At 45.9% G+C, this 12,077-nt stretch overlaps 1 protein-coding gene across 2 annotated transcripts in view; it reads right to left on the bottom strand.

Moving 5' to 3' along the window:
• The window catches only part of arfgef3 (ARFGEF family member 3), an 83,235-nt gene that overhangs the window by 52,806 nt on the left and 18,352 nt on the right, over positions 1–12,077 (bottom strand). For both annotated transcript variants that reach the window (XM_033025969.1, XM_033025970.1), the window contains exons 3-9: positions 9,893–9,974; positions 8,989–9,120; positions 7,863–7,931; positions 7,444–7,566; positions 4,799–4,832; positions 4,046–4,130; positions 3,105–3,209 (exon numbers count right to left, since the gene is read on the bottom strand). In XM_033025969.1, coding sequence (XP_032881860.1) covers positions 3,105–3,209; positions 4,046–4,130; positions 4,799–4,832; positions 7,444–7,566; positions 7,863–7,931; positions 8,989–9,120; positions 9,893–9,974 — 630 coding nt within the window. The remainder of the gene's footprint in view (positions 1–3,104; positions 3,210–4,045; positions 4,131–4,798; positions 4,833–7,443; positions 7,567–7,862; positions 7,932–8,988; positions 9,121–9,892; positions 9,975–12,077) is intronic.

The following is a 12,077-nucleotide window of genomic DNA, read 5'->3' as shown; positions in this document are numbered from 1 at the left end:
GTCAACGTGATGGAACAGCACACAGGAAGAGAGAGTTGGAAGCAACACTCAAGAGGAAAACTCCAGGACCAACAGGGTTTGGTACTGGTTCCTGGATAATGGGCGGCTCGCAGTTATTACCATCCCTGACTCACATGTCCTGTTGAGCTGCCGCAGACTGCTGAGGTCTACAAATCTTAACTTTTTCTTGGGACTGGAATCACAAATAGTCCAGGGCAAGTCTGTGCATCCCTCCTTGAATCAGGCAGATGCCATAGTTGCCTGGTCACTAATTACTAATATGAACTTCACTCGGTGACTGATCATTAATATTAGCTTCACTGATTATTATCAAGGCCTACCAGCAAGACTAAAAGGCTCTGATCGGCAAATCAATTCCTTACTAGTACACCAACTAGACTCGGCTGATTGTAAACTGGTGGATGCAAGCTTCGTTCCCTGATCAGCCGCGAAGAGGGGGAGCTGAGGACACTCAATCATGGTGGGGAGTTCAGGGTCAATGCTACATTTCCATACAAAGGTGAAGGTAGCTTAAATATCTGAGTGGTTTCAAACACTGACAATTTAATGCATTAGTACAGGTTTCATCTGATATTCCATCACCAATAGGTCAGAACATTCCACACTGACTCATTTTGACCTCTGGTTCCGCACTGTAAACCCCCATTACTTTGACTTTACTCTGGACATGACAGGCGCTGGCAGGTTTGCTGCTAATGCTGGTTGCAGATATTCCTCACCTCCCTATTGCAAACACCCCACCAAAAAAAAACTATTCCCCTAAATTATTTCCCCCTCTCCAAGTTTTTATAAACAGTTTAGAAATAGACTTTATATTATTTATTAATTTTGTGGGGCATGTGCGTCATCGGGAATGTCCGCTTTTATTGACATCATTTAATTGTAGTTTCCTTGAACCAGATCTATTAGAGATTTAATGGGCCGAACAGCCTCCTTCCCTGGTAGAAACGCAGAATGGTTACTATCCCATTCCGACAAGATTTACGCACACTTCCCTTTCATTATTGGAATAAAATGAGGCAATTTGGTCCATTGTATCCATGCTATAACTTTCCAAGAGCCTTCTTGTTAGTCCTACTACAAGGGGCGAGGGCAGATGTGAAAGATTGACCAGTAGTGGAGGATATCTCACTGCGACATGCATCTGAGAAAGGTGGCCAAGGATGATTGAGGCTGACCTTCATCGAGAGCTGGGTGGGATATGTGTGTTTCTCCAAGAGCTGACTGTAATGTCCTGCCCTGCAGGTTTAAAGAAAGCTGGTGCAGGCCACTCAGCCCCTTGGGCCTGCTCTGCCGTTCAGGAAGATCATGATAATCCTCCACCTTGTCCACTTTCCTGCCTCTTGCCCATTTCCTCTTATTCTGTTCACATTTTTTTTTAAACAACTAATCAGACAGTCAGAACCTTTCTCCCAGGGTGGAAATATCAGAGGGGATAGCTTTAAGGTGAGAGGAGGAATTTTTAAAGGTGCAGGGGCAAGTTTTTTACAGAGGGTGGTGAGTGCCCAGAACGCACTGCCGGGTGGTGATGGTGGAAGTGGATATTATAGTGGCATTTAAGAGACTTTTGAATAGGAATATGGACATGCACAGAGTGGACGGATATGGACTCTGTGCAGAGTTGGTTTTGCATCATGTTCAGAAAAAACATTGTGGACCAAAGGGCCTGTGTGATACTGTTGTTTTATATTCTAAGCAGTGCACTCAACTTCTACAGCTCCCTATAGGAAAGAGTTTAAAAAATCTACTACCTCTCCATAAAAATCTTCCATTCTCAGTCCGCAATTGTGAAGCGGTTACTCTGAGGCCGAGTCCACGAGCTCCAGAATCAGCCATGGCAAACTGCTTTTCGACTTCCACCCAGCCACGCCACTCAAATTTGTGTGTGTCGTAGGATTACTTCTCATTCTTCCAAATCAAAGAGTTCTGGCTAATCTTCTTCAGTCTCTTAAGACAATCATCTCAGAACTAATTAGAAAGCTATTGGAAAGAGCTGGCACAGAACAGTACAATAAGAGAATTGGCCCATTCACCCATTCTATCTGTGCTGAACCTGATGCCAAATTAAATTAATATCTTCTGCCTGTACACAATCCATATCCCTCCATTCCTTGTATATCCATGTACCTTTCTAAAAGCCTCTTAAATGCCACTTTCGTACAGAATCTGCTTACAGCAACACTCCCGGCAGCGCAGTCCAGGCACCCGCCACTCTCTGTGTAAAGAAACTTGCCACACGCATCTCCTTTAAGCTTTCTCCCTCTGTCCTTAAAGCTACGACCTCTAGTATTTGATATTTCCACCTGAGAAAAAGATTCAGAGTGTGTACCCTATATATGCCTCTCATAATTTTGCAAATTTCGATCAGGTCCCCTGGGCCTCCGAAGCTCCAGAGAAATCAATATGTTTGTCCAACCTCTCCTCACAGCTAACATCCTCTAATCCTGGTAAACTTCTTCTCCAGCTTCCAAGCCTCCACATCGTTCCTTCTTGGGAGCAACAAGAACTGCATGCAATAGTCCTAATAAGGTGTTGGCAAACTTTTTGAATGCTGCAATATCACTTCCTGACTCATACTCAATGCTCTGACCGATGAAGGCAAGCATACCCTATGCCTTGGATGGGCACAAAATTCTGGAATAACTCAGCAGGTCAGGCAGCATTTCTGGACAAAATGTATAGATGACGTCTGAAGAAGGATCCTGACTCGAAACGTCGCCTATCCATTTTGTCCAGTGATGCTACCTGCCCTGCTGAGTTACTCCAGCATTTTGTGTCTATTTTTGGTATAAACCAGAATCTGCAGTTCCTTTTTATTACATTATACCATATGCCTTCCTTATCACTCTATCTATTTGTGTTGTCACTTTCAGAGAGTTCAGCTCAAGCTTTGAAATCACATCCAAGTCTAGGAATCTGTATAATGCCCTCCAGTCAAATCATTCATCGCCACTCAGATACACTGAAGTACAATAATTAAACGCCACAGCAGTGAGGTACGATGTCTCAGGAACAGGTAGTGAAAGAAGATGGACAGAGATCAAAATGTGAGAGGCTGTGAATAATGAGGTGGCTATACTCACCACAGCAGGTCGGTGAAGCCTTTGTGATGATGCATGAGAGGAGAAGAACTGCTTAACATGGAGAGGATGCACTCCAGGTACAAGAGCTGCATGTGTTGGCTGTTGCTGAAAGGCAGAGATCAAGGTAAGAGCAGGCTCCATCCTGTGAGGCGAGGAGGTTTCCCAGCGAGGGGTATCCATCCCCCTCCGGCCCCCAGTGGGAGGGATAGCAGTTGGACTGATGCAAAGTCCAGAAAACAGACCAGTGAGACCAAGCATTGACTAAGTAATAGTTTCGCTGAACACCTACACTTGATCCACCGAGGCCTGTGGGATCTCCCAGTTGCTAACCATTCCCTTACCCATTCCCGTACTGACCTTTCTGTCTTGGGCCTCCCCCATTGCCAGAATGAGGCCATATACAAACTAGAGGAACAACACCTCTTATTCCACCTGGGTAGTTTACAATCAAAATGGTATGAACACTGAAATGTTCAAATTTTACCCTGTTTCTTTCCCCTCCTGTCCTGATGTACACACATTTTTCCCCATCATGTCCCATCACCCTGCTCCTTTCCCAGCCTCTGTCCACTCATCTGCCATCCTCGAGTCTCATATTTCCCTTTCATTCCATCTCTTTCCCTTCGCCACTGTCCCAGTTAAGCCTAGCCATCAGTTGGTTGATTAAAAAGCCCTGCAGACCCGGATGAAAGAGTGTAGGAAAGAACTGCAGATGCTGGTTTAAATCGGAGGTAGACACAAAATGCTGAAGTAACTCAGCGGGACAGTCAGCATCTCTGGAGAGAAGGAATGGGTGGCATTTCGGGTTGAGACCCTTCTTCAGTCTGAAGTGATGCTGTGTGTCCCACTGAGTTACTCCAGCATTTTGTGTCTACCCTGGATGAAAGATCCTGGGTATATTTTATAACTCGGGATGCAGCATTTTGCTCCGGTCCACTTACTTCACAACCCTTTGCAGCTTCTCATAAAGGACAGAGAGCACAGAGACCACGTCTTCACAGAGTGCTTCAGCGGAGACCGACTGGCCTGAAACAAGAGTCCAACATGACTGGGTTCAAAACAAATCACAGACCTGCGGCACGACAAAGTCAGCGGAGAGCAGCAACCACCAGCGACTCAGATAGTTGGAGGGGGAAAACAACGCCATGGAGGGACAGCAGGTAGTGCTGCTGTTCCACAACTCTGGCAGCCAGAGTTCAATGCTGACCTTGGATGTTGTATTGGTGGAGACTGCGTGCTCCCCCCCCCCCCGAGACTATGTTGGGTTTCCTCCAGGCACTCGTTTTCTCCCACATCCTGACGTGCTGGCAGGTTAGATTACTACCACAAGATGCCTTGTGTAGGTGGGTGGCAGGAGAATGTCAGGGGAATGTGTGATTTGATTGAAATGTGAGAGAGAGAGTGGGTTGTAAGGAAACCAGTGGTGGAATGTAACTGGTGGGGGTCCATCAGTTAACATAGGACTGAATGGCCTCCCACGATGGTGTGTGAACATATCAGACATTTTAGATTGTAATCAAGAGATGGTCGGATATCCTTGACCTTGGGTTTGGGGGATACTGTCAGAACACCCACATTGGATATCTATGAGGAGGGAAAGTTTTCAGATCTAATGGTCTCCTACGTTGGGTTCTATGATTTAGCCTGACATATCCATCGAGAGTTTCACCTCCACCACCATGCTGAGAGATTACCTTTGTTGTGAGAATCCTCACGTCCACCCTCGTTCTGCAATAGGAAAAAAAGCATTAGTGAGGGTCAGGCAATCGCTTACTTTACCACCAAACTGTGACAGACACAGGGGACATCGCTCCATCTTTCAATCTGATCTGTGTATCATGAGCTCTTCTCACCTATCATCGTTTGTTTTACCTGCACCTTCTCTGTAGCTGTAACACTCCATCCTCCTCTGTTTATTTTCTCTTTTGCACTACCTGATGTAGTCATGCATGTTATGATTTGACTCAATAGCACACCAACCAAAATGTTTCACTTTACAATAATAGATCAATGCCAATATCACCAATTTCAGTACCAATGCCAGCCTTTAATGATCCCTTCATTAACAAATCTATCTCAGATTTATAATAAAATGGATGAACTTTAATTGATCTTTAGGAAACAAAGTCCTAATTTTTTAATGGCCTCTTAATATCGAAGTATAAAAAGTCCGTAGTTCCTCGGCTTTTCCTTGGGGTTTCTTCAATAGAGGCATAAGATTAGACACCCTCCAGTCATCCAGAAACTCAAACACGGGCGTCAAAGACAGAAATATCTCAGCCTGTGGCCCCACAATTTCTTCCCTAGCTTCCCACAATCTTCAAGGATACACTTGATCAGATACCAGGAATGTATCTACCTTAAAGCGTTTTAAGACCACCAGCACCTTCTCTTCTGCAATGTGGACTCTATTCCAGACCATTAACGCCGAGTTCCCTAGCATTCATGTCTTTCTTCACAGTAAATACAGATGAGGTTAATTTATTTCACACCTTGTTTATCTTTAAGGGGCCCTATTCTCGTCCTTGTTACTCTTCTAGCCTGAATATGCTTGTAGAATCTCTTTGGATTCTCCTTTGTCTTATCTGCCAAAGCTTTCTCATGTCCCCTTTTTGCACTCTATGCACCTCAACAGATTCACCTGATCCCAGCTGCCTACAGCTGATGGCTCCTTTTTCCTTGAACGGAGCCTCAATTGATCTTGTAATACAGGGTTTTCCATTCCTGCCAGTCTTGCCCCTCAATCTCCTTATAACTAAAATCCTCCAGTTCAAGCAACATCCAGGCGAATCTCGTCTGCACTCTCTCCTGCACAACCATATCTTTCTCATAGAACATATCTTCCACAGAGAACATGTCTCATAGAACCATATCTTCCTCCAGAACAGCAACTGCAGCCTAAAGGGCCTGTCCCACTTCAGCGTCACTTACGCTACATCATTTACGCGTCACGACGCACGACACGCTCATCATGACGCGCACGTGGTGACATAGGCAGTGACGCGCGATCACGCGCTGCGCCCCAGGAGTTTGGGATGTACAAAATCTTCGTGCGCCATCTGCGTGACGCGCAAATGTCACCCAAGTGGGACAGACCCGTAACTAATGTTTTGTGAAATTGCAACGTAACCTTCCCACATTTAAAATCTATGGAGACACAAGATATTGCAGAAGCTGGAATCTGGAGCAAAATATATACTGTTGGAAAAACTCATTGGATCAAGCAGCATCTGTAGAGGCAGAACGATGGTTTGGGTTTTGGGTCAAGATCCTGCAACACTTACTTATATTCTATGCCCCATCTTTTGAAAGAAAGCATGCCATATGCCTCCTTCACCATTCACCGACCTGTGTTGCCAATTTCAGGGAACTATGGACTTGGACCCTTGATCTCTATGTTCATCAACATTCTTTAACACCCTGCCATTTACTCTGTATGTCCTGCCCATATTTGACTTTCCAGAGTACATCATCTTTCACTTGACAGGATTAGATTCCATCTGCCAATTCTCCACTCAACTCTCTTTCTGGCCTACATCTTGCTGTAGCTTTAGACAACCTTCCTCACTATCCAAAACACCACCAACTTTCACATCATACACAAGATTAATAATCGTACCTCCAATATTCATATCCAAGTTGATATTTTGAAATGTCAAACAAATCATTCCTTAGCCAGCGTAAAGTCATGTGCACAGTCTATAATCTCCCTTCTTATTTATTTCAATTTTTGTTTAGTTATAGGAGCCATTCGGCCCATCAAGTCTACTCCACCATTCAATCATGGCTGATCTATCTTTTTGAGCTTTCTCCTGCCATCTCCCAATAACCTGACACCCGCACTAATCAAGAATCCTTCAATCCCCACCTTAAAAATATCCATTCTTAGGTCACTTCATGTTGGCAAGGTATCACCCCAGTAAATCGACCCTGCACTGTTTGTGGTAGTCACTGCCCACTAGTCCGGTCTACACACAGCAGTAACTGTATCATCTTGAATGGCAGAGGTTGAATCTGCTGGGTAGATACAAGGAAATGCAAATGCTGGTTTTCAATAAAGGACATAAAGTGTTGGAGTAACTCAGTGGGTCAGGCAACATCTCTGGAGGACATGGATAGGTGATATTTCGGGTCAGGAACCTGGCTGAAGAAGGGTCCCAACCCAAAATGTCACATATCCACATTCTCCAGGGATGCTGCCCGACCTGTTGAGTTACTCCAACACATTGTGTTTGACTCTGCTGCGCTTGAATGATGTGGGTCCCCTACTGTTCTCAGCCAGATGCCACTGAGGGACAGACGGCAGTGACATTTGGCGTGGTTGTTGAAGCTGGCTCACCTCATTCTCCTGGTTCATGCGCAGCTGCTGAGCCAGGTCGCCGAACATCTGGCTGAGGGTAGCCCGCACGGCAGTGTTGATACTGCGCTGGTGACAGCTGGTGACGTACGTCTCGATGCAAACCTGTCGGTTACAACAGAGAGAGGCGGCTGTGAGCAGCAGCTGAGTGTACCTCGGACAGATCTCACACGCTGGGAACGATGGCCCAGTGTGTGCCAGTGGCGTGTGTGTGTGTTCGTGTGTGTGTGTGCATGTGCGTGTGTGCGTGATCGCGCGCATCCGATTGACGCATGCATTTGCAATTGCAAACGGTGCATGTACACAAACATGCATGACCACGAACATGCATGACCACATGGCGGGAAGCACACATGCATCCAAGCACAAGAACATCAACAATAAAATCAGTCTAGCATTACCTCAGCAATCTTTAGGATGGCACTGCCGTTTATTTCAAACGTTGAAGAATATGTGAAGCAAAGCAGCACCTTTTATAAGAGAGGAAACAGAAACATAAGCAGGATGGTGATTAGCAGACCACAGGCCCCTCTGAACAGTATTGCAGGCCATGTTATATCTGAGGAGGACCATATAATGCCTGGGGCACTGGAGACAGTGCTTCTGATCCTCATAAGTACATTACCAGCAAGAAAAGGACATTAGGCCCCAGCAAACCTTTCCGCCATCCATTTAGATCATGGCCAATTGTCTAACCCACTTCCTTTATCCGCCCTTCCACCATTTCTATTAATTTCCTTAATGTACCAAAATCTACTTTGACCATTGCAACAAATGACCATCCACAGCCCTCCTCTTCAACCCAATACCAGGCTATTTTTCCAGTGATATATCATCTCCAGCTGTGCTCCTCTGGAGTATCAGACTGGGACTTCTACTGAAGTCTCTACACTTATAGTCATACAGCATGGAAACAGGCCCTTTGGCCCAACTTGTCCATGACAACTAAGATCCCCCATCTAAGCTGGTCACAATTTGCCGCATTGCCCTCTAAACCTTTCCTATCCATGTACCTGTCCAAGTGTCATTTAAATATTGTTTTTGTATCTGCCTCAACTACTTCCTCTGGCAGCTCGTTCCACATATCCCCAACTTCTGCGTGAAACGTTGCCTCTCAGGTTCCTATTAAATGTTTTCCCTCTCACCTTAAACTTGATTTGATTCCCCAAACCACAGAAAAAGACAATATGCATTCATATTATCTATGTCCCTCATGAATTATACACCTCTGTAAGATAATGGCTCAGCCTCCTGCGCTCCAAGGAATAAAGTCCTAACCTGTCCACCCTCTCCCTATAAAGCTCATAGCCCTGGCATCTTGGCAACTTAAATCTCTGCACACTTTCCAGTTTTAATTCCTAAAGGAGATACAATATCTCGCTACATTTTCAGGCCCCATCTCCTTTGCAGCAACTGTACAATGATGGGTGCAAGGTCCCTTTTGTGTCTGTAGCCAGCATCGCAAGAAAGCCCCCTTTAATGGAGCAGTGACCCCTATGTGTCAGTATTTGAAGTCACAGCAAGCACCTTCATCACTTCCACCTGCAGGTCCTCATTGAGGAAGGGCGTGACCTTCATGGAGTCCAGCATCTGATTCAGCAGCTGCCTGTCCTCCAGCTCCTCTGTCGTCGACACCAGCCTCTCGTCCACCAGCAGCTTCTAATGGGGAAAGGGCAGGCAAGTTAGCTCTCCAATGCCAAGGCACCCCGTACCTCCTCCACCTCCACTCTGCCCCCACTCCAACGGCAGCACCAGAGACCCGGGTTCGATCCTGACGTTGAGTGTCATCTGCGTGGAGTTTTCCCGTTCTCCCTGCGACCGCTTGGGTTTCCTCCCACGTCCCAAAGATGTGTGGATTTGTAGGTTAATTGGCCTCTATAAATTTCCCCTCGTGTGCAGGGAGTGGATGAACAAGTAGGATAACATTGAACCAGCGTGAGCAGGTGATGGATGGTCGGCGTGGAGTCGGTGGGCCGAAGGGCCTGTTCCATGTGGTGTGACTGTGGCTGTGAGCAGATGTGCGTGAAGGAGTGTGAACTCTTGTGACCTAAACCTTGGAATTGACTGAAGGGAATCTGAAATAAAAGCAGAAAATCCCAAGAGACACTCATCACATCAAGCAGTAGCTCAGTCTGAGATACGGTCAGAGGCACCAAAGTCACAGATGTTGGAATCTGGAGCAAAACTAAGGAGAGCTGCCGGAGGAACTCAATGTGTTAAATAGCATCTGGGGAGTGAAGCGGACAGTCAACATTTTTGGTCGAGACCCTTCAACTGGACTGGAAAAAAGGTCATCGACCTGAGTCTTTAATTCTGTTCCTCTCCCCACACATGCTGCCTGCCCGAGTGATGATCAACAGTATCTTGGTTTATTTTGTCCAACATCTGCATCTTTTTGGTTTCCAGCTCTTGAGATGGTTTCCGTACTAACCTGCATTCCGGCCAAGGCATGCTGAGCTAGTTTGACGTTCTTCGATTCCAGAGCAAGCTTCAGGGGGATGAGGCAGCACTCCCTAACACAAAGGCACAAGGAGAATCAGTCAATGGCTTCCAATAGTCTATGCTGTACTATTAGAAAGAAGAATTCTGCATTTACCTTGCCTTCTCAATACTGGTTCTGAAGTGTAAACACCATTTAAAATGCAGGCAATGTGACCGTCAGTCTATGCACAGCAGGATCACACAAGCAGTGATGGGTCAGATCGCCCACCCTCCTCCCCAGGCCTTTCGCTGGGCCACGCTTACTTGTTACAGATCCTCCTCACGGCTGCTGCTCTCCCCCCAGGGTGGCCTCAGGTAGACCTTCGTTGGCAAATCTTGAAGCCTGGCTCCAGAACACCCTTTGACAATGTCTGTTGTTTGAGTAATTTTAAAAAGTCGTTGATAATCTGAGAGGGACACTTAAAACCTATTCAAACTGATTTGCAGGGTGCAGGGAAGATTTACGAGGATGTTGCCAGGACTCGAGGGCCTGAGCTACAGGCAGAGGTTGAGCAGGCTAGGACTTTATTCCCTGGAGCGCAGGAGGATGTGGGGTGATCTTATAGAAGAGGTTCACGAAATCATGAGAGGAACAGATCGGGTACACGCCCAGAGACCCTTGCCCAGAGTAGGCGAATCAAAAACCAAAGGACATAAGTTTAAGGTCAGGTGGGGAGAGATTTAATAGGAATGTGAGGGGTATATTTTTCACACAAAAGGTGGTGGGTGTATGGAATGAGCTGCCAAAGGAGGTAATTGAGGCAGGTTCTATCGCAAAGTTTAAGAAACATTTAAACAGGTACATGGATAGGACAGGTTTACAGGGATATGGGCCAAACACAGGCAGGTGGTGCCAGTGTAGATGGGACATGCTGGCCGGTGTGGGCAAGTTGGGCCAAAAAGCCTGTTCCCACTCTGTAAGACTCCATGACTATGATTTAAATGTTAACATAAAGTATAATTTAAAAGTATAAGTTACCGACCGTCTTTAAATGAGTGAGGCGACAGAGGGTTTGCCAAGCACATTGGAACTTTGCTCAGCGTCAGATGGATCGGGTGCTTTAATTCAGGATAGAGTCCCAGAAATGTATGGGGTAGAAACAAGACATTCCTCCCACCACGTCCATGCTGGCCTTCTTGCTCATCTACACTCATCCTATTTGTCCACATTGAGACTACTTTGCCAATTTAAGTGCCAGTCTAAATGTCTCAAAGGTAGCGATGTACCCGATTCCACCACCTCCTCATGGATTGCCTTCAAGATATCAACTACTCTCTGTGTAAAAACACTTTCCATTCAAATCCTCTTCAAAACTCCTCCCTCTCAACTCTTGCTTTGATACTCTGTCATGGGACACGGGTTCTGACTATCTACCTCATCTTTACTCTTTTGATTTTATGCAGCTTTTGTTTGGTCACCTCTCATCCTTTTTTCCAAGGAAGGCGAGCCGAGCTGATCTAGTATTTCCTCATAACTGAGGTCCTCCAATCCATACAACATCCTGGTAAAAACGTTGGAATTTCCCCCAATTCAGTCAGTGATGAAACGGGAGCTCAAATCGATCGGGATCTGACCTCCATTTTGTTTTTCACTTCCCTGGAGCAGCTGAAAGATCAGAGCGCTCCCTTAAGGGCCGTCATTAGCCAGTCACGAAATCCTGCGACGCCAAGCGTGGCCGCGCGTCACTGCCTATGTCATCGTGCACCATGTGCGCGTAATGCGCACCATGCGCACAAATGACGGCCAAGTGGGACAGTCCTTTTACGATCTTCTTTGGATTAGTGGGACAGAATTTTTTACATCTACCTGAATGAGTTGGGCCTCACGTTAACTTCTCATTTGAAAGACATGACCTTCAGGGTTGTGGCATTCCCTCACTGTTACGATTAGTGTTAGTTAGGTTTAGATTCAGGATTAGATTTATTACTATCACACAGAGAAAAGTTTTTGTTTGCATGCTATCCAATCAAATCAGATAATACTATAAATGAATACTCTCAAGCCAAATACAAGTACAATAGGTAGAGCAAAGAGAAAATCCAGAGTGCAGAGTGTAGTTTCTTGCACTCAAGTCTCAGGAGTGGCTATGGTGAGGGAGCTCACAACCTTCCTGATGCACAAGTGAGGGAGTTAC

Source organism: Amblyraja radiata, chromosome 8 (assembly GCF_010909765.2).
Source record: "Amblyraja radiata isolate CabotCenter1 chromosome 8, sAmbRad1.1.pri, whole genome shotgun sequence".
Classification (NCBI taxonomy): Eukaryota; Metazoa; Chordata; class Chondrichthyes; order Rajiformes; family Rajidae; genus Amblyraja; species Amblyraja radiata.
The sequence above is the reverse complement of the archived record's forward strand: the minus strand, read 5'-3'. Positions and strand labels throughout refer to the sequence as shown.